This window comes from Gavialis gangeticus, unplaced genomic scaffold, assembly GCF_001723915.1.
Source record: "Gavialis gangeticus isolate Ggan-Ray unplaced genomic scaffold, GavGan_comp1, whole genome shotgun sequence".
Taxonomy (NCBI): domain Eukaryota; kingdom Metazoa; phylum Chordata; order Crocodylia; family Gavialidae; genus Gavialis; species Gavialis gangeticus.
The window spans coordinates 9,875,003-9,897,939 of NW_017729003.1; the positions used below are offsets into that span (position 1 = coordinate 9,875,003).

At 43.3% G+C, this 22,937-nt stretch overlaps 1 protein-coding gene across 2 annotated transcripts in view; it reads right to left on the minus strand.

Annotated features, from left to right (window-relative positions):
- The window catches only part of LRRC20 (leucine rich repeat containing 20), a 223,973-nt gene that overhangs the window by 98,838 nt on the left and 102,198 nt on the right, over positions 1-22,937 (minus strand). The window contains exon 3 of one of the 2 annotated variants that reach the window (XM_019507803.1): positions 8,526-8,693. The exons of the other annotated variant lie outside the window; for it this stretch is intronic. Within the exon in view, the coding sequence (XP_019363348.1) occupies positions 8,526-8,693 (168 nt within the window). The remainder of the gene's footprint in view (positions 1-8,525; positions 8,694-22,937) is intronic. 2 annotated transcript variants of the gene reach the window in all.

Consider the following 22,937-nt stretch of genomic DNA (forward strand, 5'->3'; position numbering starts at 1 on the left):
CCCCCCCCCCCTCGTAGCCTCCTCCCAGCGCCACCACCGCCTGCCCTAAACCCAGCCCCTGCCAAGAAGAGCCTGGTGCAGCCCTGGCTCCAGCCGGCAGCTGTAGCCCATCCTTTCCACCTTGCGCAGATCCGAGGGGCATATACCACTCCCCCCATGCCCTCCCAGAGTGCGCACAGCAGCAGGAGCCACCCCCCAGTCCGTGCCTCCTGGATAAGCTGCAGCTCCATGTCTACTAGTCCCACTCCCTCCTACACCATGGGGAGCATTGATCTGCCCCCCATGCCCATTCCCGCCCACCCTCCGCCCCTTCCACCACAACAGACTTACCAGCTGGATGCAGCTGTATCACAAATCAGATCGGAATTGGCCAATATGCCTCCTTAAAAATCAGCTATCAGTATCAGCCCCAAAAATCTCTATCGGTGCACCCCTACTTGTAAAGACTTGGAACTATTTAGTCTGAAGCAGAGAAGACTTGGGGGGAAAGATTTGGTAACAATCTTCAAATTGATGAGGGATTATGAAGAAGATGGGGACAGATTAATCTCTGTAGCCACAAAGGACAGGACGAGAAGTTATGGTCTTAAACTTCAACAAAGTTGGATTATTAGAAAATCTTTTCTAGCTATAAGGATGGTTAAGCACTGGAAAAGATTGCCTTGAAAGGCAGTGGAATCACCATCACTGGAAGTACAAGTGCAGGTTAGACAAACACTTGACTAGGATGGTTTAGATAGGTATGATCCTGCTGTGAGCATGGAACTGGACTTTTGAGGTCCCTTCCAGCCCTATTTTGCTATGATTAAAAATACCATGTAACAGTGATCATATACAGGAAGCATCTTTCTTTGTGCATCACCAGCTGAATTCCTTTCACCAAATATGTACCATTTTAACTACACAGGCTCCATGTATGCCCGTGATTCCTGGTTCTGATTTATGCAGGTGAGAACAGAATTATATCCTTTTATTTACTTTATTTGTTTAGACATATGAAAGAGCTTATTCTGCCTGCATAAACTAGTTACTCCACCCAAACTAGCTTTAGCAATCTGTTCTGATCACATTCTGTTCTGTGATCAGCTGGCAGGATACAAGGATTTATAAAAATCCTGGTTATAGTATTTCAAGGAGTAGGGGAGTAGAAGGAGATCATTAAATGTGCTCATGTGTCTGTGCCTCAAAACACAAGCAGAAAAAACAGTCACCAATAACTTGGCAGGCCAATGTCCATTTAAGAAAGGGAGAACATGTTAATTTGGCAATTTAATAATCACAATGTCCCGGGACATGCCATAAGGACAAATACTTAACCGACAGCTTGGAGTACAGCACGCGAAGGGCAGAAGGCAAAGCCCACGTGGCTCATCAGCCGCCTGTTTATCCAGCTGCAGCCAGCTGGTGACATCAGCGCCAAATGCCGGCTGGCGAAGATAAAAATGGCGGCACAAGCTGCGGAGCCGGTGGGGAATCAGGGAGCAGAGCTGCGGCTAACCCTGACAGCAAAGGCGTCCCGGGCCGCGGAACCTGGGGAGCAGGACCAGCTGGGACAAGTGCAGGCAGGAAGAGGAAGATCACCTTGACGGTGCCTCAGATGGGATGACAAAGGGACGCCAGGAGCATCACTCGAAGGCGGTGGTGGAACGAGCCAGGGAGACGGAACAAACTGCAGGTGGGAGTGTGGGGACAGTGGGACACCTGAAGAAGTCCAACCCAGGAGAGGAGGACTACGGGGGAACCCCAGAAGGGTTGCTGTCAGGGCGGATATCGCCGCCGGACCTGGAGGTGCCTTGGAGTAGGCAGGGAACCAGACAACCTAAGGGATAAGGCACGCCGTGCCTCTTAGAGACCCAGGAGGGGTAGAAGGGAAGTTAAAGGGGCAGGGAGCCCAGGGATTGTGTTGGAGCCATTTCTTTTTTTTCTTCTTTGATTTGTCTTCCTGGGCTCCAGGGATATCAGAAGGAATCGGGTCCTTAAGTTAGGTAGACAGTGCTGGAGCCCCTGGGGTTGCCCTGTCTTAAGGGGTCCCAGGAGAAAGGCGTCGGCCATTTGGACACCGCTCCACAGGAGGAGTGAGGCCAGGGTGTAGGGGTGGTGGATCCCCATGAGTAACTGCTGGGAGAACCACAAGTCAACGAGCACGCCTGGTGAACAACCCCAGACACTGAGGTCCAACGAGTCGTGGCAAGCGAGCATGGGGTTGAAGACTTGGCTGGAAAAAAACAGCTCAGGCAGAGATACGAACCCGTGAGGCGCTTAACACCAATTACTTGAGCGAGAGCTGCACGAGAGCGGCTGGTTGAGGCCCAGCGGCTACACACAATCAGTCTGAATCGGATGTATTTTTAAATTCCAAGGATGGGGGAAGAGCCAGATAAATTTTCTGCCTTAACCAGAAACAATGCTTGGATGGGAGACCTCCATATAGCTGCTGAAGGAAGAACAGGAGTTGAGTCAGTACTGATCAGTAAACATCAAAAGGGTAAATTTGCCATAGGGACTTCTTGGCCCTTGTAGAATTAACCTATGCAGATACCACTGGAAAATAAACAGTGCCATTTTTATGATAGCACTGGCAAGGCCATTTTATTTAATGCATTCCGAGGGGATGGGAAGCCCAACAATAAAATTGAGAAAACAAAGTATTTTCTGTAAGAAACAGTCCTTGTACGTTCCCAATATTTCTTTCAGCTTAAAAGAATGCCAGCCCCCTGTGAAGGTGAAACCTGTTAAGCTGAGGCTTAAAATCTACAAACCTCTGCAAAGCATCATAGGGTTTAACCATGCATTATGCAGGTGCTGCTACACCTGACTGCCTAAATCAATGGCACAGCTTTAAATCTTCCTCTACTCTGCATTTTTTCTGAAACATCCACATCATGAAAGACCCTTCCAAGCATTTGAAAAGTCAAGTCAAGCCAAGCTAAGCCAAGCCAAGAGAATAAGGAAGAAAAAGCTAAGAATTCTTTTGTTTCTTGATTTATCCTTGAGGAAATTCAAGGGCTCCATGGCTTTTGGCCATAATTTTTTTCTACCAGCAGAATAGACTCATATCCTTGATGTACAAATGAAAAACCAATTGGATTTAACTGAAGTCAGAAACAGGCTCATTTTCTACACTAAGCAAAGTGGTAGAGAAGACTTGCTCTTTTGCGTAATCTTAATACTTTATTGCAAAGTATCTCATTTCCTCCAGACAGTGCAACTCCAAGACTACACTAGAGACTTTTACTGCTAATACTGTTGGCTGGGTCATGTGGTTTTTACTGATATTCTTATATTGGCAAAAGCCGTAATATAAAAACAATATAAGTATTAGAGTCCTTTTGCCAATACATCTTATTTTACTTGGGGAACTGGTATAACTTCTGACTTCACAAACTGCACAAATTGTGGTTAATATATTGTCCCCCAAACAGCCTCTTTTAAACTATTGCTTTATCGCAACAGCAAGAATAAAAAAAGAGAACAAGATTTTTTAAACATAATGTTTCTTTTACTACGAATCCTAAGCAGGCCAATCCTATCCTGGAAACACGACTGGTGGAGTGGTGTTTCATCTTAGATGGAGTGGTGTTTCATCTAAGATCTAAACCATCTCTAGTCCTTTCACAGAGCCTACCTCTTACTAAATCCTGCCTAAGTACTTTCATTGTCTATGTTCTTTGAGTTAAGCTGATTCCAATGGCTCAGAAGAGAAGAGGTGCACTTTGAAGTGGATTGTTCCTCTGCTTGTTATTGTCCTTGAAGCACATACCAGTAGATGTCACTAATGGAATCCATACTCTCCCCGACCACATCTGGGTGCATTTCCTGACAAACCCTGCTAACATATTAACTCAATTTATGCATACAATAAAGATCACTTTTGTTTAGTCAAGAAACAATGAAGCATAATGCCCCAAGTTCTTCATAGAGGGTAATGATAAGATCATGCCGTTGTTACACAGGTGATGTGCACAACTAATTGCTTCTGGACAATTTGCAGGTTCATTCCTATGACAGAATCTCAGCTTCCTGATGACACTGACTTTGCAATACAGTAAAGGGTTATATCACTCTTTTACAGATGAGACAGAGCAGTGGCTGCACAGTGACTGAGTGGCAAAACAGGAGCAAAAATGCAGGGCTCCCTGACTTGTAATTAGATTTCATTCTTTTAGACTACACTACTTTCCCTATATGCAATGTTATGATTTAAGGTAATTTCTCCACTTAGAGGCCCAGTGCCAGGAAAGAAGGGGCAGCAGGAGAGCTGTATGGTAGCCCAGGAAAGGGTAGTATGTGATGTTGCAGGATGGGACAATAACTAATAGCATCACCAATGATGTAAGCTGCTTCACCTCAACCATTTTTAATGACGGCTCCTGTTGGAACTCGCTTGTGCTTACTCTGCGTACCAACTCTCTGCCATGCTCAACAATGAGAGACAAGGTTTCAGATCATTCCACTTCCAGAAAAATGGTTTCCTTTATCTGATAGAATTTGAAAGGAAAACATCTAATACAATCAGGTTCAAACCTGTATCTTTGTATTTTCTTTTTGTTTGATAATCTAAAATTTTGAAGAGGTAAAATCCAAATGTTGATATAAAAGTTAGCCTCATATTTAGTGCAGTACTTTTTTCCTTTTGATCTCTTACTGAAAGCAGCATAGGAAGGAAAGGAGAAAGAGCCAAAGAACTTATGAGAGCTGACTAGAGGAATTAGTGTCTGACAGTTCCTTTCACCTCAGTGACAAATTTGCTGGATATGGGCCTAACATAAGAAAACAGGCATGGAAAATTAATATAACCCTTATAAATATTCTTGATTTGCACTGATCATATAGCCCTGCAAAGATATCTGGCACATTCAGGGCTAGATTGTGAGCCCCTTACTCAACTGATGAGCAACAACTGATGTTAAAAATGGATGTCCAGAGAACTTCAATGGAACTACTCTTTCCTGTGATTAATGCACACCAGAGGGAAAAAGGGTCACAATCTGACCAAAGTAGCAGAAAACTTCAGGTTTAGGAGTTAAAACATGACAATACAAAAACCAGACTAATATGCTAAAGCAGAGTTGATATTGTATTTCAATGCATCAGGTTCTCTTTTTGAAACTATATCTGATACTGCCAAATGTATTACTAAGGCCATACACAGTTTTCTTTAAAATGAGCAGTCTCTGGCTTTAGTTACTTTAGTTATTATAGCAAAGTAATTGTACACATATGGAAGCTCCTGATACCAATCTGTGTTTGCAATTTCTAAGGTGAGAAATATGAGGAATAACCCTAAAGGCATTCACAACTCTCTGCACCATTATCATTTTGAATCTGGCCAAACAAGCAACCAGGGAAAAATTCTGCAATTATTTTTGCCTTTGTATAATTGGGGGAAGGAGAAAAGACAGGAATATATTCCTTCTTTCTCATTAAATAAATAAAAAAAACCAGACCATCTCCAGTGAACCCTTTTCAAAACGTGCTTCTAACAGCTCTTTGTGTAACAGCACAAGAATCTAATTTGCCAGCTGGCTGGCAAGCAACCTTAAAAATCTAATTCACATATAAGAACTGTGCAATTTAAAATTCATCTTTCCTTCCCAAAGACCTTGTTCAGAGCCAAAGAGGGAAAGGATAATATGCACTCCACACATCCCTTGTTGAGGGAAGTCTCTGTAGAACTAATATAGCCATTAGCTTCCCCATTTTATTCCTCAACCAAGTCATATAGAAGCTGTCTATCTGACAAGGGAGGGATGGGGATGGCTTATTCCAGAGGCCATTAAAACTCTTTTTTAACTAAAAGGGCGTAGAGACAGAGCAAAGCCCCAGTTTCCCCTTCTAGTACCAAAAGAAAAGTGTGAATCCTCCAAAATCCTGGTAAAGCCAAAAGTAAGGAAAAACATTAAGGCTATATGTCACAGACCCCTCAAGAGACCTGTATGACAATGAGGGGTTGAATGTCTAGTTATCTTGGATAGCTTTGAAAAAAATCAGCCTAAAAATTTCAATAGCACAGTTCTGGAAGAATGCTGGTTAGATAAAACAGGTTCTAGCAAGAAAAAAAGGGGAAGAGGGACTGAGTGAGTTGGTGGAAGTAGAGGGAAAAGCCACTGTGTAGAAAAGGGAAAACAGCCAGGCTAAAGAGGTAAGAGAAGTGCCAAAAAATAATACCGTCCAGCAGGAGAACCAGTTTGAAGAAAGAATTCTGCCCGGCCACTTGAAAGCACTGGAAATCAAACTCCAAAACATGTTGTACAGTATAATTCCCTAATGTTGATTTATTTTAAATGAATTTGATAGCTGGTTTAACCACTATTATAAGTAGGGATCCTGGTTTTCTCTGTTTAAATCACAAATTCTCTGATTTAAAAAAAAAAAAAGTCACAAATCAGCATTTTTCCACGTATATGTATCAGTTGAGCACAATATTTTAGTGATATATTTCTAATTTAAAGCAGGGGCTCCCAACCCCCAGGACGTGGCCCGGTGCCAGGCTGTGAGGGGTTGGCTGCCAGGCTGCATGCAGGCTGGCTGCCAGACTGGAAGTGACTGCGGACCAGCAAACAGCAGACTAGAAGTAACTGGCATACTGCGAACTGACAGCCAGCCTTTTTTTATACTAAGTATGCCAGTCACTGCTGGTCTGCAGTCTGCTGGTCCATGGTCCTCACCTAAAAAGGTGAAAGGTTGGGGTTTAAAGCAATCTGGAAACCTATCAGTGCCTCATTCATTATAATAAAATAAATTATAAATACCTGTAAATTTTGGCATTTGATTTGGGGGGGGTTTTTTATCATGGGAAATCAGAGCTCCCCCTACCCTCTTTGCTCACCAGAATGTGTGTCCAGCTGCAGCTGTTCCCCCGCCCCTCCGTTTTGTGGCACTGAGCAGCCCTGATATGCCAGTGACCTACCCATCCACAGCACCCCCAGCCCTGCTGGTGCCCCTCACTCCAAACCCATGGCCCCCTCTGCACCCCCTGGTGAGGCAGCCCTGCCTGCCCAGCAGCAGCAAGGGGCAGAACTCAGTACTGCCAGCCTGTGTTGCTGGGTGTGAAGGGAGTGGGGCTGCATGGCAGCATGGGGCTTATAATGATGGTACCAAGGTTCCCTGTCCCACTCTGCCCTGCCATGCTGGGTCCTGCCTGCTGGGCCACAGAGGCCCAGGGAGAGGGCAGCAGGGCAGGAGCCTGAACCCACAGCAGGCAGCCTATCCCTGGTCTGTGCACAAATCTTGGGGCATGTGCCCCCCATGTCCCCCCTAGAGCATGCACAGCCACCCTGCTGCCCCCAGACAACCCACTTGGGCCCCCAGACGATTCACCTGGGGCTCCGTCCCACTCCCCACCTGGGCCCTGTGGCCAAGCATTCTGGCCCCAGGCCCCAAGCCCCATGCACCACATGGGCTGAGCCCCAGCCCCAGCCCTGTCCGACTCCCTCCCTCCTTCCCTATGGGGGCTGCAATCCCCTTTCCCTGACTTACCTGTGGGAGCTGCTCTCCACACTACCTGGCAGCCAAGTGCAGGCACATGCACATGGCACCCCCTGCCTGACCACTCTCCTCCTGATCCCCGCAGCCCCTTGCAGGATGGAATTGCCTGCAAAGCAAAACTCACTGTTTCCCACGTTTTGCTCCTTAAAATGAGAAAATCCGGGTGTTACCACATTTTTTCGTAGCAAACGGAAAACTGAGATCCCTGATTATAAGTAAGGTTTACCACTATTGTAAGTAAGGATAACTTTGAAAGCTTGTCATGTCCTTTGCTTGCAAAACCTTCTTAATTTGTGGCTGTAACTTTTTTTTTTTGGCAATATAGGGACACAGTAGGAAAAAATCTGAGAGACAGTGCTACAAAGAATACGAAACTGGTAGATCAAATTTTCAGCTACTCTCTATTATCTGTTTAATGCTCATGGTCTTTAGTTTTCCGTATCTGAAGGACTGCTGTGTACACATAACAAATGTGAAACAAAATATTATATTGATAATCCCCTTGCATTATCAGTAATATAGATTGTGATGGAAATCATGCCATTCCAGCCAGTTGAGCTATTCAGCTTTTAAAGGAGTCACATTTGAGTGGCAATGTTGTGTTTGTATTTTCTTATGAGCCTCTCTCCAGCTAAACCAGATCTGTTTTAAAGCTTTCTTTTTCTTGTGCTGCTTACATCTAGAATACTTGCATTTAATTTAAACACAACATAAGCAGGAACAGCTCTATTACTAATTTCAATAAGTAGCATGCTTGTTTTGTACATGTCCCATACTCCTTAGCATGTGGCATCAGAGTTAGTTGCTCTGGAGAAAATTATGATGAAATAAAATGAGAATTGTGACTTTTTTTTAAAACAGAGACAAACTGCTAGAATAGATTTCAACCTCCCTTAACAGAAACCAGAATGCTGCTTTGAACCCAAGAAACAAGATTAGTGCTAAATTAAGTGCTCTCCATGACATGTTGAGGGCTTCATTGTTGTTTAATGTAAAGGCATTTGATCCTTATACACTCTCCTGCTGGAATCTGTTACCTGAAATCTCATTTTCTTCAAGGTTGATGGTCTCCAGAGTTTTCAAGGCAGTAAGTTGCTCAGGGAAGTGTCGAAACTTGTTTTTAGACAAGTTGATGGCTTTGAGATGTAACAGGGTTTTGATCTCTTCTGGCAGGCGATGCAGGTAATTCCCTTCCAGGTTAAGTTCTGCAATTTCAGGGGTGGGGAGTAAGGAAAAGGCAAAGAGACATCACAAAGTTAAAAAAATAACTGCAAAAAGCCCACCAGGGAAACCACAACAGCTCTGAGGTCATGTCTCCAGGGAGACGCTCAGAAAAGTCAAGATAAGTCAACTGCAGGTGTGACACCAATATACATAAATTAAAAAATATTAAACTCCTCTCCCCTTGCAGACATGTTCTTTAGGAATAAAGTAGCCTTAGATCACAATAGCTTTATCCTCAAGGTGCCTAAAATTCCTATTTCACAACATGAAAATATTTTTCACCCTAATCCTTCCTGCTGCTGAGAACAGCTGAAGTGGTAAAAAAACAAAACAAAACAAGAACAAAACAAAAAATCTTTGTAAGTTATTTAAAGTCATTTTATATTCCGGGTGATTTAAAAAGAAAAAAATACAAAAAATTCAGGCAGCAATGCTTATAGTAAAGATTGACCAACCCTTTCCATTATAAAACCCTGTTTTTAATTGTCTATATCTTGCAGAACAAACTGTTTTGTCCTAAATGTTCCACGGTTTGAATTTGTGTCAGAATTTTTTGAAAAATTTAAACAGAAATGAGCTACTTATTACTCAGAACAATATTTTCTTTCTCTTACTAGATACACTCACACCTATTTTGATGAGACACTAATAGGAATGATGAAATATACTTTATGTAATAGATGATGGGATGTTTTATTACATCAGGTACCATGGGCGACTGGTGCTTCCCGAGTCTGGGGAGGCAGAGCACACTGGGGGCAGTGGGGGAGGCACATCACCCCCCTGGGCTGCCCCTCCCTGTGCCAGCCTCCCCCTCCTCCTGCAAGAGCCCCAGGCTTACCTTTCTCCCAGCAGCAGGAACAGCACCTCTGCTGGTTGATCAGAGCATGCTCTTTACAGGAAGGGAGGGGGAGGGAGGGGCTGCATGGAGGAGGGAGGCGGGGCAATGCTCTGGTTGGCCAGAGTGCTCTCTGACACTCCGGGCTCTAGAGTGCTGGGTTGGGTAGAGAAATAGAGCGCGGTCCCCAGCCATGCAACCGGGCCAGCGGGAATCCGCTCCACGCCTGGCTCCATCCTGAGCGGTGCCAAATTGGGGTGTATCAATGGGCCCCCCAGCACTTTCAGGGGCCAATCTCAGGGGGGGCACATGCCCCCACATGCCCTCCTTACTAGCTGCCTGTGTCAGGTACAAACATGACAATCTTTCAGGAATCCATGATTTCAGAGAAAGATGGAGAGAGACAGACAAATGTACAGACAGTCAAGATACAACTGTTGTCAGGATGGAGTATGATGAACCATACATATGTTAACGTAGGAGCAAAGTGGGTGAAACTCATCAAAACAGGACAGCAAAAGTAAGAAGAGGTTTCACTGTTCTGGGGCAACAAGACACTTATGTAGGGAAGTTTGGGTCTAGATGGGCACTGACAGATACACAGATCCCTGCTGTAACTCCCCCCCACACCCCCAGGCCCAACAGACATTTGTTGGTTGGGGGGGGGAGGGGGAGGGGGCAGGGGAGAGGTTGAGCTCCATTCTGGAGCCGATCCAGGAGGAACTGCATGTCTACAGCCTCTCCCCTCTAACCCTACCTTTCCCCTTCCTAACTCCAGTGCTCTCTGATGGAAGGGGGAGAAGCAAGGGGAGGGAGCTCTGGTCTGGGGTTTGTCCAGCCTGGGCTGAGGGTGGGGGGGATGGTGGATTGGAGCCCCCTGCCTCAGGGGGGGCTCCAATCCCCACCCCAACGCCCCAGCACAGGCTGAAAAAACTCCAGCCTGGAGCTCTCTCCCCTCCCTTTTCCCCCTCCAATCTGCAGACAGCACCAGGGGCAAGCCTCGGCTACATCAGCTCAGCCCCGTTCAGACACAATTTAATGAAAATACTCGGCTTTGGAGTGCCTTCATCTGAAACCTCATTACATAAGGGTTAATCTGTTGCACTGGGACACTTTTAAAGTGCTCTGGAGCTGTGCACTTCTGCCATGACACAGCTGTAGAGCACTTTTAAGGGGTCAACTGCATGATAAATGTCACTTCTTTTAGTGCCCAATATGATTAGTTTCTGGAACTTAGAAGGAAATGAGGTAATGGGAAATCTAGAGGGATAAAACTGGGGCAGGCAATTATTTCAGCTAAAGGGCCGCTTAGCGAGTTTTGGTGAGCTCTCAAAGGCTGCAAGAGTAGCCCTGCCCCCTGACAGATGCCCTGCTTGCGGTTGCCATCTTGGGACTGGCAACCCCGTCCCCAAACCGCTGACCTTTGCCACTGGAAGTCCCTCCCCTTGTCCTTTTGGGAAGGGGGTTTGCTATCTTGGAACCAGAAAAAAATTAAATCATATACTAAAAATCAAACATTCACAATAACATATTTTAATTTTATTTTTAAAAGATATTTTTGTCCTGATTTGTGTGTGTGTTTGCATTGTGTATATAGAGGTGATTACATAATAGCTCAAAATGTATATTGTATATTAGAGAGGTGTGGAGGGCTGGGGGGTATGGGGCTTGTTGGGGGGGCTGTGGGTGTGTGTGGAGGATGGCGTTTTGCTACAGTAACCTCATCTGCTAAAGCCAGCCAGCATGAGACAGCTATAATCTCTCTTACTTATTCTGATCAAGTGCTTGCCACTGTAATTATACAGTCATTAATAAGTATTGTAACATTGTCATCTAATATATATAGTTGGTATTTTATTACAGTACTTTAAGACATTCATTTAATATAACCATACCACTCCTATTACCCTTTGGATTCAATAAACAGATTTTAGCTGAATTACTAACATGGGCAATCAGATTCCGACAAAGGATATGCTTTATAGAAGGAATCTGAAATCTGGAAGGGAGATTCCTTTTACCATAAGTTAACATTCTCAGCTATCCATCTCACCCCCACAAGCTCAGTAGAGACTTTTCAGAATTTGGCAGCTGAATTTGATGAAGATACTATTTGCACTGAGTCTGCTCCGTTACATAGCATTGCCTAAGTACCACATGACTGCACACATGCCATCCCAACTGCCCAGGACTGCAGTGACTGAATGGACCTTATCTAAAATTGCTGTGTCCGTCTTCCAGGGGCTACTGCTATGCAGTTCATAAGAACTGAGAACAAAGGAGATCTCCCCTATACTGAAACAATGCAGAAGAGAAGGGTGAAATAATCTGACAAGATTATAGAAGGATGAGGAAAGAGGTGTATTCTCTGGAAATGAATTACATGTGATCATTTAATTAAAGAATGTGCAGACAACCTTAATTCTGGCATTTCTACCTTCAGAAGGCTTGACTGAAACCTTATCTTCTTTGAACATGCAACATCCTCTTAAATACCTATGTTGTGCATATAAGACATAAGTGAGACAAGAAGATCTTTAACCCAACTGAAGTTGTTTTGCACTGCATAGCAGCTATAAGCCACCTCAAAGGATTCTTTGACCATTCTCAGAGCTATGTTAGCTGGTGTTGCATGTCTTCTTTTTAGATAGACAAACCAACCACACTATACTGCTATAAACCATGTGCTCAAAATGTGCAACAGTTACCCAGGTGATGGCAGGAGAACTTTGTAAAAATTGGCATCTCCTACCTGGAATTAAACTCATCATTAAATTGCTATGTTGGAGGGCACTAAAACTGTGGGCAGAAAAGAAACAAAATTAATGTCTGCTTTTATAGTTATCAGGTTTCAGCCAGGGGACATTTCCAATAGTTTTCCAATTTTAAGAGCTTCATTCCTGCAGTGAAATCTTGGCTTTTTGACACACTACTTACAGAGGAGACTACTTTCATTTAGTATTCTTACTAATGAGAAACCCACTGAAGTCTCAGGAGGCTAATTTGATGGCAAGGACTGCTTGCTACGATGCGATGCTTCCAGCATTCATCATTAGGCAGTACTTTTAGAAATATTTAGAAGTTTAAGAAAGACATCAAGGCTTATCCTGAAGCAGATACCTGAATATTGTATTTGTATAGATAAAAACCTAAGCTTACTGAAGTCAGAGGGAGTTTTTTTGTTGACTTCAGCCCAAGATTTTATCCTATATGTATCATGCCTTAGTAAGTGCAGTATCCAATGCTAAAGGAGTGATCATAAAACAGATCAAAGACTGAAATGCAAGCAAAATGGAGTTACCATGCTGTGATCAGTGATTTTCTCCACTCCCAAAATTAGCGATTCATTCAGAAATCATTGCAATAGAGTTAAAAAACAAAACACCCTCTCTTCAGTTAGAGACTTCTGATTTTTATGGACCTGAAGAAGGGCACTTTGTACCCTTGCCTAACATCTCTTCCAACTATACATTTGGTTCAGTAAAAGATTGTCAATAAAAGATTACCAGGACTTACAGCATGAGCCATTGCATTAGTTAGAATTAACTTTCTCAGTACATATGTGGGTCAGATAAACTTGTTGGCTGAAAGGGACAGTTAGAGATGCCATATGAACATTTCTGACTACTAATGAAATAGGCTAAAACCTTCTGCCCTTCCCCAACCCGTGCAGTTCAATGTAAGTGTTTTATACAGACACCTATCCCTGAAGCATCCAAAGATATTCTACACAAAACAAACAGCAATAGTGACATCCTATTTAAAAAAAAACCCAGTGGCTTCAGGTTTTGTACAAAATGTCTCTCCATTTGTTTGCTTACACCTATCAGGTATTTTCCTGAAGAGTTGATCTGTCAAGAATAATTCACTTTCTGCAAGATTTTTGGAATGAGATGTTGGGTCTGCAATTGCTTTCATTCACAGTAGTTAATAACAAGAACAATGTTGCTTATGCTTTTGATGATTTTATAAAACATTCAGGCTAAAGAACCGTAAGAAGGGATCTGCTTTCTGTCACCCAGGGACAAGTCACAAAGGAAAATTTTATCTCAGTAATGAAAACCACCCCCAGCGTGTTTATATGTATTCTGAATTACAGCTTTTAGAACTCTTATTGAGCTTCACTTCATGTATACTACCTTTTTATAGACCTTATTTTGAAACATGCACCACAGTGCTAGTTATAGTGATTTGTGTTTTGTATAAAAAGATCTGATTGGAGCTTTATCCATAAGTTGAGAACGTACTGCAAGTAGTAGATGATAGATATAAGGGCCAATTGGGTAAATACTGTCCAAGCACACACAAACTCATACTAGAATTGTGCACTCATCCATTGGGATGGATAGGACTTTACTATAAAGGACACCTGTTAACTTTGCAGAATACTTCTGTTTTGGAAGATGACTTGCATTCTTAAAAGGAAGGATGCAAAAAAGAAGCATGAAAAAGAGGTTACCAGAACAAAGCGGACATTTGTCAATTTTATTTAAAAAACAAAACAAAAATAAAACAACCTTCTAGGTTAAAACCTTATTTTTTAATAGAAGTATTTCTTGTACAAGTCAAACTATTTTCTTCAGTCTTTACAAAAACCTTTAACAGTAAGAAAATGTTCTATAAAGCTGTTGGCTTTTCCCATTGTTATGATTCCTGAAGGTTAGTAAGTTGAGGAGAAAAGAAGAGTTCAGAGAAACAGGTCAACTTATCCTTTTATTAGAAAAAAAGTAGGCATCACATGACATCACCATAGCGGATGGTTACCTGGAACTAGTCTGCCAAGAGAGCATCTTCTAAAAACATCTCTGATCCTTGACCCTCTTAACTCCCCAGAAGCATTTTCCCCTGTGTGTAGAATGCATAACCTACTTAAGGGAACTGATCCGAGAAGCAGCTTCCTCAGAAGAAACTCGCTAAAAGATACTAACTCAGAAGGATCTGCAAAGTCAAAAATAGCTGCTGTATGGGGAAACAGAACAGAAAGAATAGAGAAAACAGACAAAACAACCCCTCTGACCTGAAAGAATTTTGGTGAGTTAATCTCAGAAATCAGAGCTTTATAATCCTATATGGAGGCATAATTTGATAATATCAAAGCAGAAATAAAAGAAATTGGGGCAGGGTCACAGACCTGGTGACAAAGGTGGAGAGAAACCTGCAATTAGAAGTAAATCTGCATAATAAAATTAAGATGGTTAAAATGAAAGAAAAGGAGTTTGCAGAGAAAATTGAAGAGTTAGAGAACTGCAGCAGAAGAAATAACATAAAAATAAGAGAACTCCCAGAAGCTGTGAAAAAGAGAAAGGGTTACGAACAACAACAGTCCATAAAAGAGGACTGAAAACCCTTGTCTGTAAAGTCTGCAAAAAAACAGAGCTGTCCATAAAAACTAAGAAAATGAGAGCTTGATTGAAGAAGCTGGATGTGGAGGGACAGTCAGAGAAGAACTGAGCCATCCTGGGCATGTCTATACATGTAATTAATGCACCTGAATTTTCTGCAGAGAAAATTCAGGCTCATTAAAGCACTCCCTGGTGCATGTCTACCCGTGCACCCTGACTGGCAGCAAACTGAGTCCTACAGGAGCAGCGCAGGCCAGGGCTGCTCCTGCCTTGCTCTGCTGCCCTGCAGCACCTGGGGAAGCTTGACTCCCCTGGAGCCAGGCCTGGGCTGGCAGGGGCACAGATGCTTAGCCCCAAGCTCTGGAGGGTGCGGGGAAGCTGTCCTGGCTTAGCAGGCAGCTCCATCCCAGCTGGGGTTGGGGTGGATCAGGCTGGCTCCCAGCATGGGGAGGAGAGGGGGAAGCTGTCCCAGCTGGGCAGGCAGCGGCTTCCCAGCCATTTGGAGACCAGGGTCCGTCCCAATCTCCACATGACTGGCAGGCAACATGCTGCTGAGCTGGGACAGGTCTCCCTGCCCCCTCCCCGTGGCCCTCTGCTGCCTAGACTGACCAGGAGCAATTTGTTCCCAGTCAGCATCTACATGTACAGTATGGTTCACTGTTTTTCTAGTACCTGTATTTACAGATACTAGAAACCGACTCAAACTAACATATTGTGCAGAATTGTTATAAAAGGTATGTCAGTAAAAAAGTTTGGTTGTCAGTAAAAAGTTTGCAGATTGTCAATAAAGCTGGGTTAGCAACCCTGAAAAGGGAGGTCCAACAGAATATCTAAAGCAGGAATTCCTTTCTTTCCTATAGCTGAAAACAAAAGCAACCATCCTTGTAGACAGAGCACATATTACTTGCTACACTCCCTTAACTCAAACAAGCCAAGGGATATAGTACTACGTTTGCATGGTTTTGAGAAAGAGCAGCAGATTTTGAAGAAGGTTAGAGAGAGATTTATAATCCTACTCTGGGAGGATATAAAATACAAGTGTTTCCATTTGTCCCCAGGCAAATTAAAGAAAAGGAAAGAACTGAGTGAAATTACAGCATCTCTCAGGGTGAGTCTACACAAGATGCTACTGCACAGTCATTACTGCACATTTATTCAGTACTTGTATGAGCAAGTACTAAATAAAAGCACAGTAACTGGAGTTACTGCGCAGTGGCATCAGCAAATGCCTTTTAAGTGAGGCAGTATCAGGCTACTGCACAGTTAGATGCACCCCCCAGAGATGTAAATATAAGCTACAGATGGGATTCTCCTTTTAAACTTATCTTCATGCATCAAGAACAGCAGTACATTATAAAGGAGAAAAAAGACCTTAAAATCCTTGAGAAACTAAACTTAATGGAAAGCTCCCTGAAATCTCAGCCTGAGACTGACAGAGAGTGAGAAGCAACACCATAATATTGAATGGTAAACTGTTATGGGCTGTAGAAAGAAGATACCAAAGTACAAACATAACGGAAGGAGAAGTCACAAAACTAGAAATATGCAAGTGGATTTATGTGGGACCCAATAATATTTAGAGTGAGATAAAAAGGAAAGATGGAAGAGGTAATATCATGAGAAAAGAAAAAAGGCAAAAACAGTAATGTTGAGAACTGAAATAATTAGGAAAATGGAAAAGTGAAGATAAATTCAAAGGCTAAAAAGCAAAGTGTAAAGTGTGGAGGAGAGATATAAATATAGCACGACATGCGGCAAAAACTGGAAGGCGGCTTGAAATATGGTGGCACAACTTCCTCTAGAAAACAATACCTGAACTAATACAGGGAAGCCTTGTTAATTCAAAATGCAGTTGACCAAAATATACTGACTTTGAAATAAACTGATTTAAAATAAATGTACCGACGGTCATTTACATATTGACAAATTACTATGACCTACTGCATGCAGTAGGTCATGCAGATATTAAACAGGATGTTAACAGAAAAACTCAATGGTATAATTATTGCTTCAGTTAAAAAAACAAAAAACCCCCATCAATCATGGGCTGCCTAGCTTCACCTGCCAGGAGAGGGACCTGCAGTGCCTCTGGGGTGCTTGTGGGGTAAAGAATGTCTCTGATTACCCCAGACTTCCTGGCCCCAATGAAGGCAGCTGTTTTCCCCCTCTGTCACAGGGCGAGTAGCAGGTTGCCTACCTGCCGCTGGGAGGATATCTGGTGCCTCTCTCTGGTCTCCTGCAGTAGGGAGAACATTCAGTTCTTCCCTGGGAACTCTGGCAGGGGTGAGAACAGCCAGGCTCACTTCCAGTGTGCCCAGCTTACATTCCCCCTGCCTCTGCTTGTGGCATGCTTATGGCCTGGTGCCCCAGGGTTCCGGGCCAATTGGTTGCACACTTCCAGCTGGTGGGAGGCAGGCCAGCTCAGGTGCAGCCCGGCTGCCTGGGCCACTGTGGGCATTTGAGCTGGGTCTGAGACTTATTTTGGTATAGAATTTAATTATTAGAGGTTTGCCTTGAATTTGTCCCTCTTCTACTGCTGCAGCAAGGGAAACAAATTTTGGGGGTCAGGTAGCCCTTAGCTCTTTGCTTCCCCCAAACTTTTTACCCTAGCAGCCCTTTCTCCCTCTCCTTACTGCCAGACCCTGCTGTCCCTGAGCACATAGAAGTGAGGAGAAAATTTGAAAACAATAACCTTGAAATTAAACGTGGCTACAGCAATTTGCATGTAGTACCTATGCAGTTATATCATCCAGAACTAATGCAGCTTACCTCTTTTGAAACTGCTCCAGTTTTAGCATAGGTACTCCATAAACACACTTTTGAGGAGCACTTTGGTACCAACTTATATGTAGTACTCTTGATCTGAGCCTTCAAGAGGCTTGATATTAGTCCAATGCCAAAGGCTTGTGATTCACCACATAGTTCATTGGGCTGGAGCCCACCAGAGTCGACAGCATTTTAAGTCATGATGACACCACAACACTCAGCACTGCTCAGTATGTGAGTGTACTCCAGATACCCCCCGCCAAAGGATCTTTGTGCTAATTACCTCCCCCTCACCCCATGTCTGGAAGCAAGTGTTCTTGTCATGAGTCCTGGGAAGCTTGACAAATTTATATGCAGATGAGGTGCAGGACAACCTGGTCCAGCTTCACGTCATAGAGGGCAGGACCACACAAATCTTATGTGACAGGTTGAGAGGGGATAACAGCGGGATTCTGGGTGAACATGAGCCACCAATGTGAGGACGCAGTCAGTAAGGGTAACCGGACCTTGTCATGTATCCACAGATGCATCACAAGCAGGTCCAAGGAGGTGATCCTCCCCCTCTATGTGACATTGGTCAGGCTGCAATTGGAGTACTGCATCCAGTTCTGGGCGCCACACTTTAGGAGGGATGTGGACAGCATTGAGAGGGTCCAGAGAAGGGTCACTCACGTGGTCAGGGGGCAGCAGGGCAGGACCTATGAGGAGAGGCTATGGGACCTGAACCTGTTCAGCCTCCATAAGAGAAGGCTGAGAGGGGATCTGGTGGCCATCTATAAACTTACCGGGGGGACGAATGGGAAATGGGAGAGACCCTGTTCCCCCAAGCACTACTCGAAGTCACTAGGAATAACGGCCACAAGTTGATTGAGAGTAGGTTCAGGCTAGACATCAGGAGGCACTACTTCAAAGTCAGGACAGCTAGGATCTGGAACCAACTTCCAAGGGAAGTGGTGCTCGCTCCTGCCCTGGGGGTCTTCAAAAGGAGGCTAGATAATCACCTAGCTAGGGTCATTTGATCCCAGCATTCTTTCCTGTTCATGGCAGGGGGTCGGACTTGATGATCTGCTTATGTTCCTTCTGATCCTATTGACTATGAAACTGTTTGGGGCCCCATTTGGTGATGCTTGCCAGACATTTAAGGCTGGTGAAAAAACAGGAATCATTAAAAATGGGAAAGAAAGGCACAGCTCAGCTGTGGGAGTGAAGAGGAAGTAAAAATGTATGCAATGTAGTGGCTCACCATGACTTGAAAGAGCTGGCACTGAGTGGGACTGTGCTTAATGGGCACTACCATATACCTTGTTCAGATGGGCTGCACTAACCTATCATTGTGGTAGGTTCTCATCAGCAGCACTCAGCCAAGCCAAGCCAAGCCAAGTGTATTGATTGGGTGGAAGCCCAGTTTTACTGCTTTGATTGATGCCAGGAGCATGGGGGTGCGGGGTGGGGGCAGTTACTGACAGAGCACTGAGATGGAGAAGGAGAAGGGAGTTCTTGAAACCTAGAACAGCATCAGTGGTGGTTTAAGAGAGAAGAGTGAGCATGATGGAACACAAAATAAATCAAAAGATAAGAAGCAAATCAGGGAGCAGAAGCAAAAATCAAGAGTCTCATGAAGGATGCACAAAGGTAGTAGTAAAGAGGGGATGAAATAGAAGGGAAGGAGAGGAGGTCAGGAGAGATAAATGAGGAAGGAAGCAGTGATTGAAGGGAAGAAGATGACTAATGGGAGGAATAAACTGGACCCACAAAGAGAAAGGAGGTTGGGAGGAAGCAAGAGATGGAATGGCAGATAATCTAAGCCTGACAAGAAAAGCAGTATTAGGGGAAGGAGAAAAGAGAAGTTGGATGATGAATGAGTATGAATTTATAGAAAAAATATTGTTTGAAGTTTTAGATGTTAAAATAGAGCATCTCCCTTTCCTAACTGGAAGTCTTGGGAATTCTTGTATTGGAGCTGAGAAGGTTATGAGGAGTTTTGGAAGATGTATGCGGCAGTAGGTGAGAGAGAAGAACCTGAGAGGAAAAGATTGATTGCAGGAGAAAAGATATAAGAATGGACAATAATTATTTAAATGGATATGGATATATTTGACATGAGGGAGATAGAAAAGTGGTTGAAGAATTATCTTAAAACAGTTATGTATGTTGAGAACAAATGTGATAAATACGGTCTATGGACAGGATCATGGAGAGCTTGAGCAGTAACAAGGGTGGATGAGAGGAGTCCAGGTAGGATAATGTACTTAGCATCAACAATCCATGTAGGGCCACACCAAGGGTTTACAGTGTATTCTGGACAGCCTAAACTCCGTAGGAAGTGTAGGTAGGAAGGACATATGGCCACATACTACCAGTATCCAACATGTTACAAATGTAAAGGGAAAGAGCACAGGGCAGCAGAATGCCAAGTAGTATGTTATTTGCAAGAAGGATGGACACTTACAGTGGGTGATGTCCAAGGTTCTTCTTAAATAAAGCTAGAGCTACAGAGGAGCAGCAAAGACAGGAAAGGGAAAGTGGGCAACAAGGCAGACAAAGAAAGAGAAGGAGAAGGATATAAGTTGATGAAAAATCCATTGGAGTTAATTTGGTCTGCAATTAACGGTGAGGGGAAAGTGGGAGGAGGGGAGCGGAAAGGTTGGGGAGAAGGGAAAAAGAAGCCTTTCCTGAATATCAGAGCAATAAAAGAACTGGCAAAGACTATGGGGATGTAGAGGGGCAGGATTAGAGCCAACTGTATCAAGCTGAAGCACCGAAGACTCATAAAAGTAGTAGAGATGTGTAATTTAAATGGACAAGCATGACTTTGTGTATTGCATCTGTAAATGTCACAAATGTGTTATAGAAGAAAAGCGAGATAAGATTATGCCAATATTGAGTGGGGTCAGGTGGACATAATATGTTTAAAGGAGTGTGAAATCCCATGGGAAAGGGATTACAAGCATTTTGTAAAGATATGGGGATGGGGCCCATCGTGGTGGGCTGGGTCAGATGTAAACAAACCAGGTGGAGTCACAATTTTGCTCAAGAGTGAGGAAGTAGAAGTGAGGCTAGTGCAAATAATTGCAAAGGGAGACTGCAATGGATGGCGGTGGAGTTTGAAAAGAAAGTGTTAGAGATTTTTAATATATACACACCAACTGAAAGAGAAGAGAGGATCACCCTGTTTAAGAAATTACAGGTGTATGTAGGCAGCAAATTCCAGTGGAGGATTTTAATTGCATTATTGAGGAGAGGGATAAGAGAGGGGATAGAAAGGTGGGGGGAGCTAGATAGCTCATCAAAAGTACTGATTAATATAATAATAGAAGGAGACTTAAAAGATGTATGGACCAGCGATGTGATTACAACGATGGAACTGAGTGGAAGACCAGTGTCAAGGATTGATTTTAAATTAACAGCAAATGGATTACAGATAGGAAACAAGGAGATTGTAGATGTGACCTTCAGCAATCACTGGATGTTGAGAATGGAAGTGAGTTCAGATAAAAGCGAAGGTAAGGAGAAAGGGATATGGAAGTTAAATGTTCAATTATTACAAGATGAGAAGACCTGTCAAGAATATATGGAACTGTAAAAAAGGATGGGGAATGCTGAAGAGAGACTACAGAAGCATCTAGGAGTGGTGGACAATGATCAAGAGAAGAACAAGAGAATTTTTCAGAAATATCAGTCAAAGAGAAGTGAAGAAGAAGGTGGAAAAGCTAAAAGAACTACAGGCAAGGAATGAGGAATGTGAGCAAAAGAAGAACTGGAAGACATAAAGCAACACACTGAAGAATGGTTCAAAAGGAAAATGGATGTAATTTTTCTCACTAGAGCACCTTGGGTGGAGAAAGGGGAAAGATGGTGTAAGTGTTTTTTGGTGAAAAAGGAGGAAGGAACTGAAAGCAGTGAGAACTGAAGAAGGAATCCAAGTAAATGAGAGGGCGAAGACACTGCACATGACAGCAGAATTTTATAAACAGCTGTGCAAAAGGAGTGGATGGAAGAAAAATGAAGGTCTTCTTTGAGGGGGTAAAAAAAGGAATACTGGAGAAGGAAAGAAACACTGGAGAAGTTACATATGAGAGGTAGAGGACTGCTTAAAAGCATGCAAGACAGGGAAGGCATTGGGAAGAGACAAACCTCTGGTGGAATTTATGAAAAATTTCAGCAATAGCTGGGGACAGATATAATACAGACATACAAGGAAATAATGGAGGGTGGGGAGATGAGAGGATTTTGTGGAATGTGGGGTAATTTTGATATTCAAGAAGTGAAAGTAAGATGCATTAGGCAACAGGAGGTCAATAACCCTTTTAAAGGGTTATAGATTGATTAAACTTAATCTTTTAAAGGGCAGATAACAAACTGATGGAAAAGTACTGGCCAAAAGAATGCATGACTACTTGGCAGATGTGATACAAGAAGAACAAACATGAGCCGTTCTTGAGAGGAGGATATCCCAGACCCTATAGTTAATGAGGGATGTCCTACTGGATGTGCAAGAGAGGAAAAGAAACATGGTAATAATGAATTTAGACCCAGAAAAGCTTGTGATAGGGTTGAACATGATTTCATGTTTGAAGTATTGTGGAGAATGGGGTTTCCTGCGAAAATGATCAGATGGATTAAAGTGTCTTACAGTAAGGCAGGAAGCTGGGTACTGGTGAATGATTCCCCACACAAACAAGGGTAATACAGGGATGCCCGCTGTCCCCCTATCTTTTTGTGTGCATGCTGGAGCCATTGGCACAGAGAATTTGGGATGATAAGCTGTTAAGTTCTGTGAAGATACCAGGAGATGTTAAATGTACATTATATACAAATGATGTGAACATAGTGAACATAGAACAATATTAGTTAGTATTGAAATACTGAGAAGTAAATTTAAAAAGGCTTCCTACATAAAATCAGGCTGTTTGAACATATTTTAAAGCAGATTTTCAACTCTAATTAAATCTTCATGAAACAAACAAACAAAAAATTCCAGAAAAGGGACTAAAGAAAAGTTAAAACAAAGGACACTTTAAGAACAAAGGACACAAAAACAATGTACAGTAAAATCTCTCTTATCTGGTACTTCACCAAACAGAATACTCTATTAACCAAAATTTCTGGCTGGCCAGCCGTGCAGGTGGGGCGGCGAAGCTCACATGCAGCTGCTGCTACCACCCCCCATGCACTGTTGCCGCTCTGTGTGAGCATGTTGCCCTCCCCTCCCTGCCCCCCCACCGCCGGCCAGACATGGGGAATAAGCTCACACATGGCAGCAGCTACCGCCACACCCC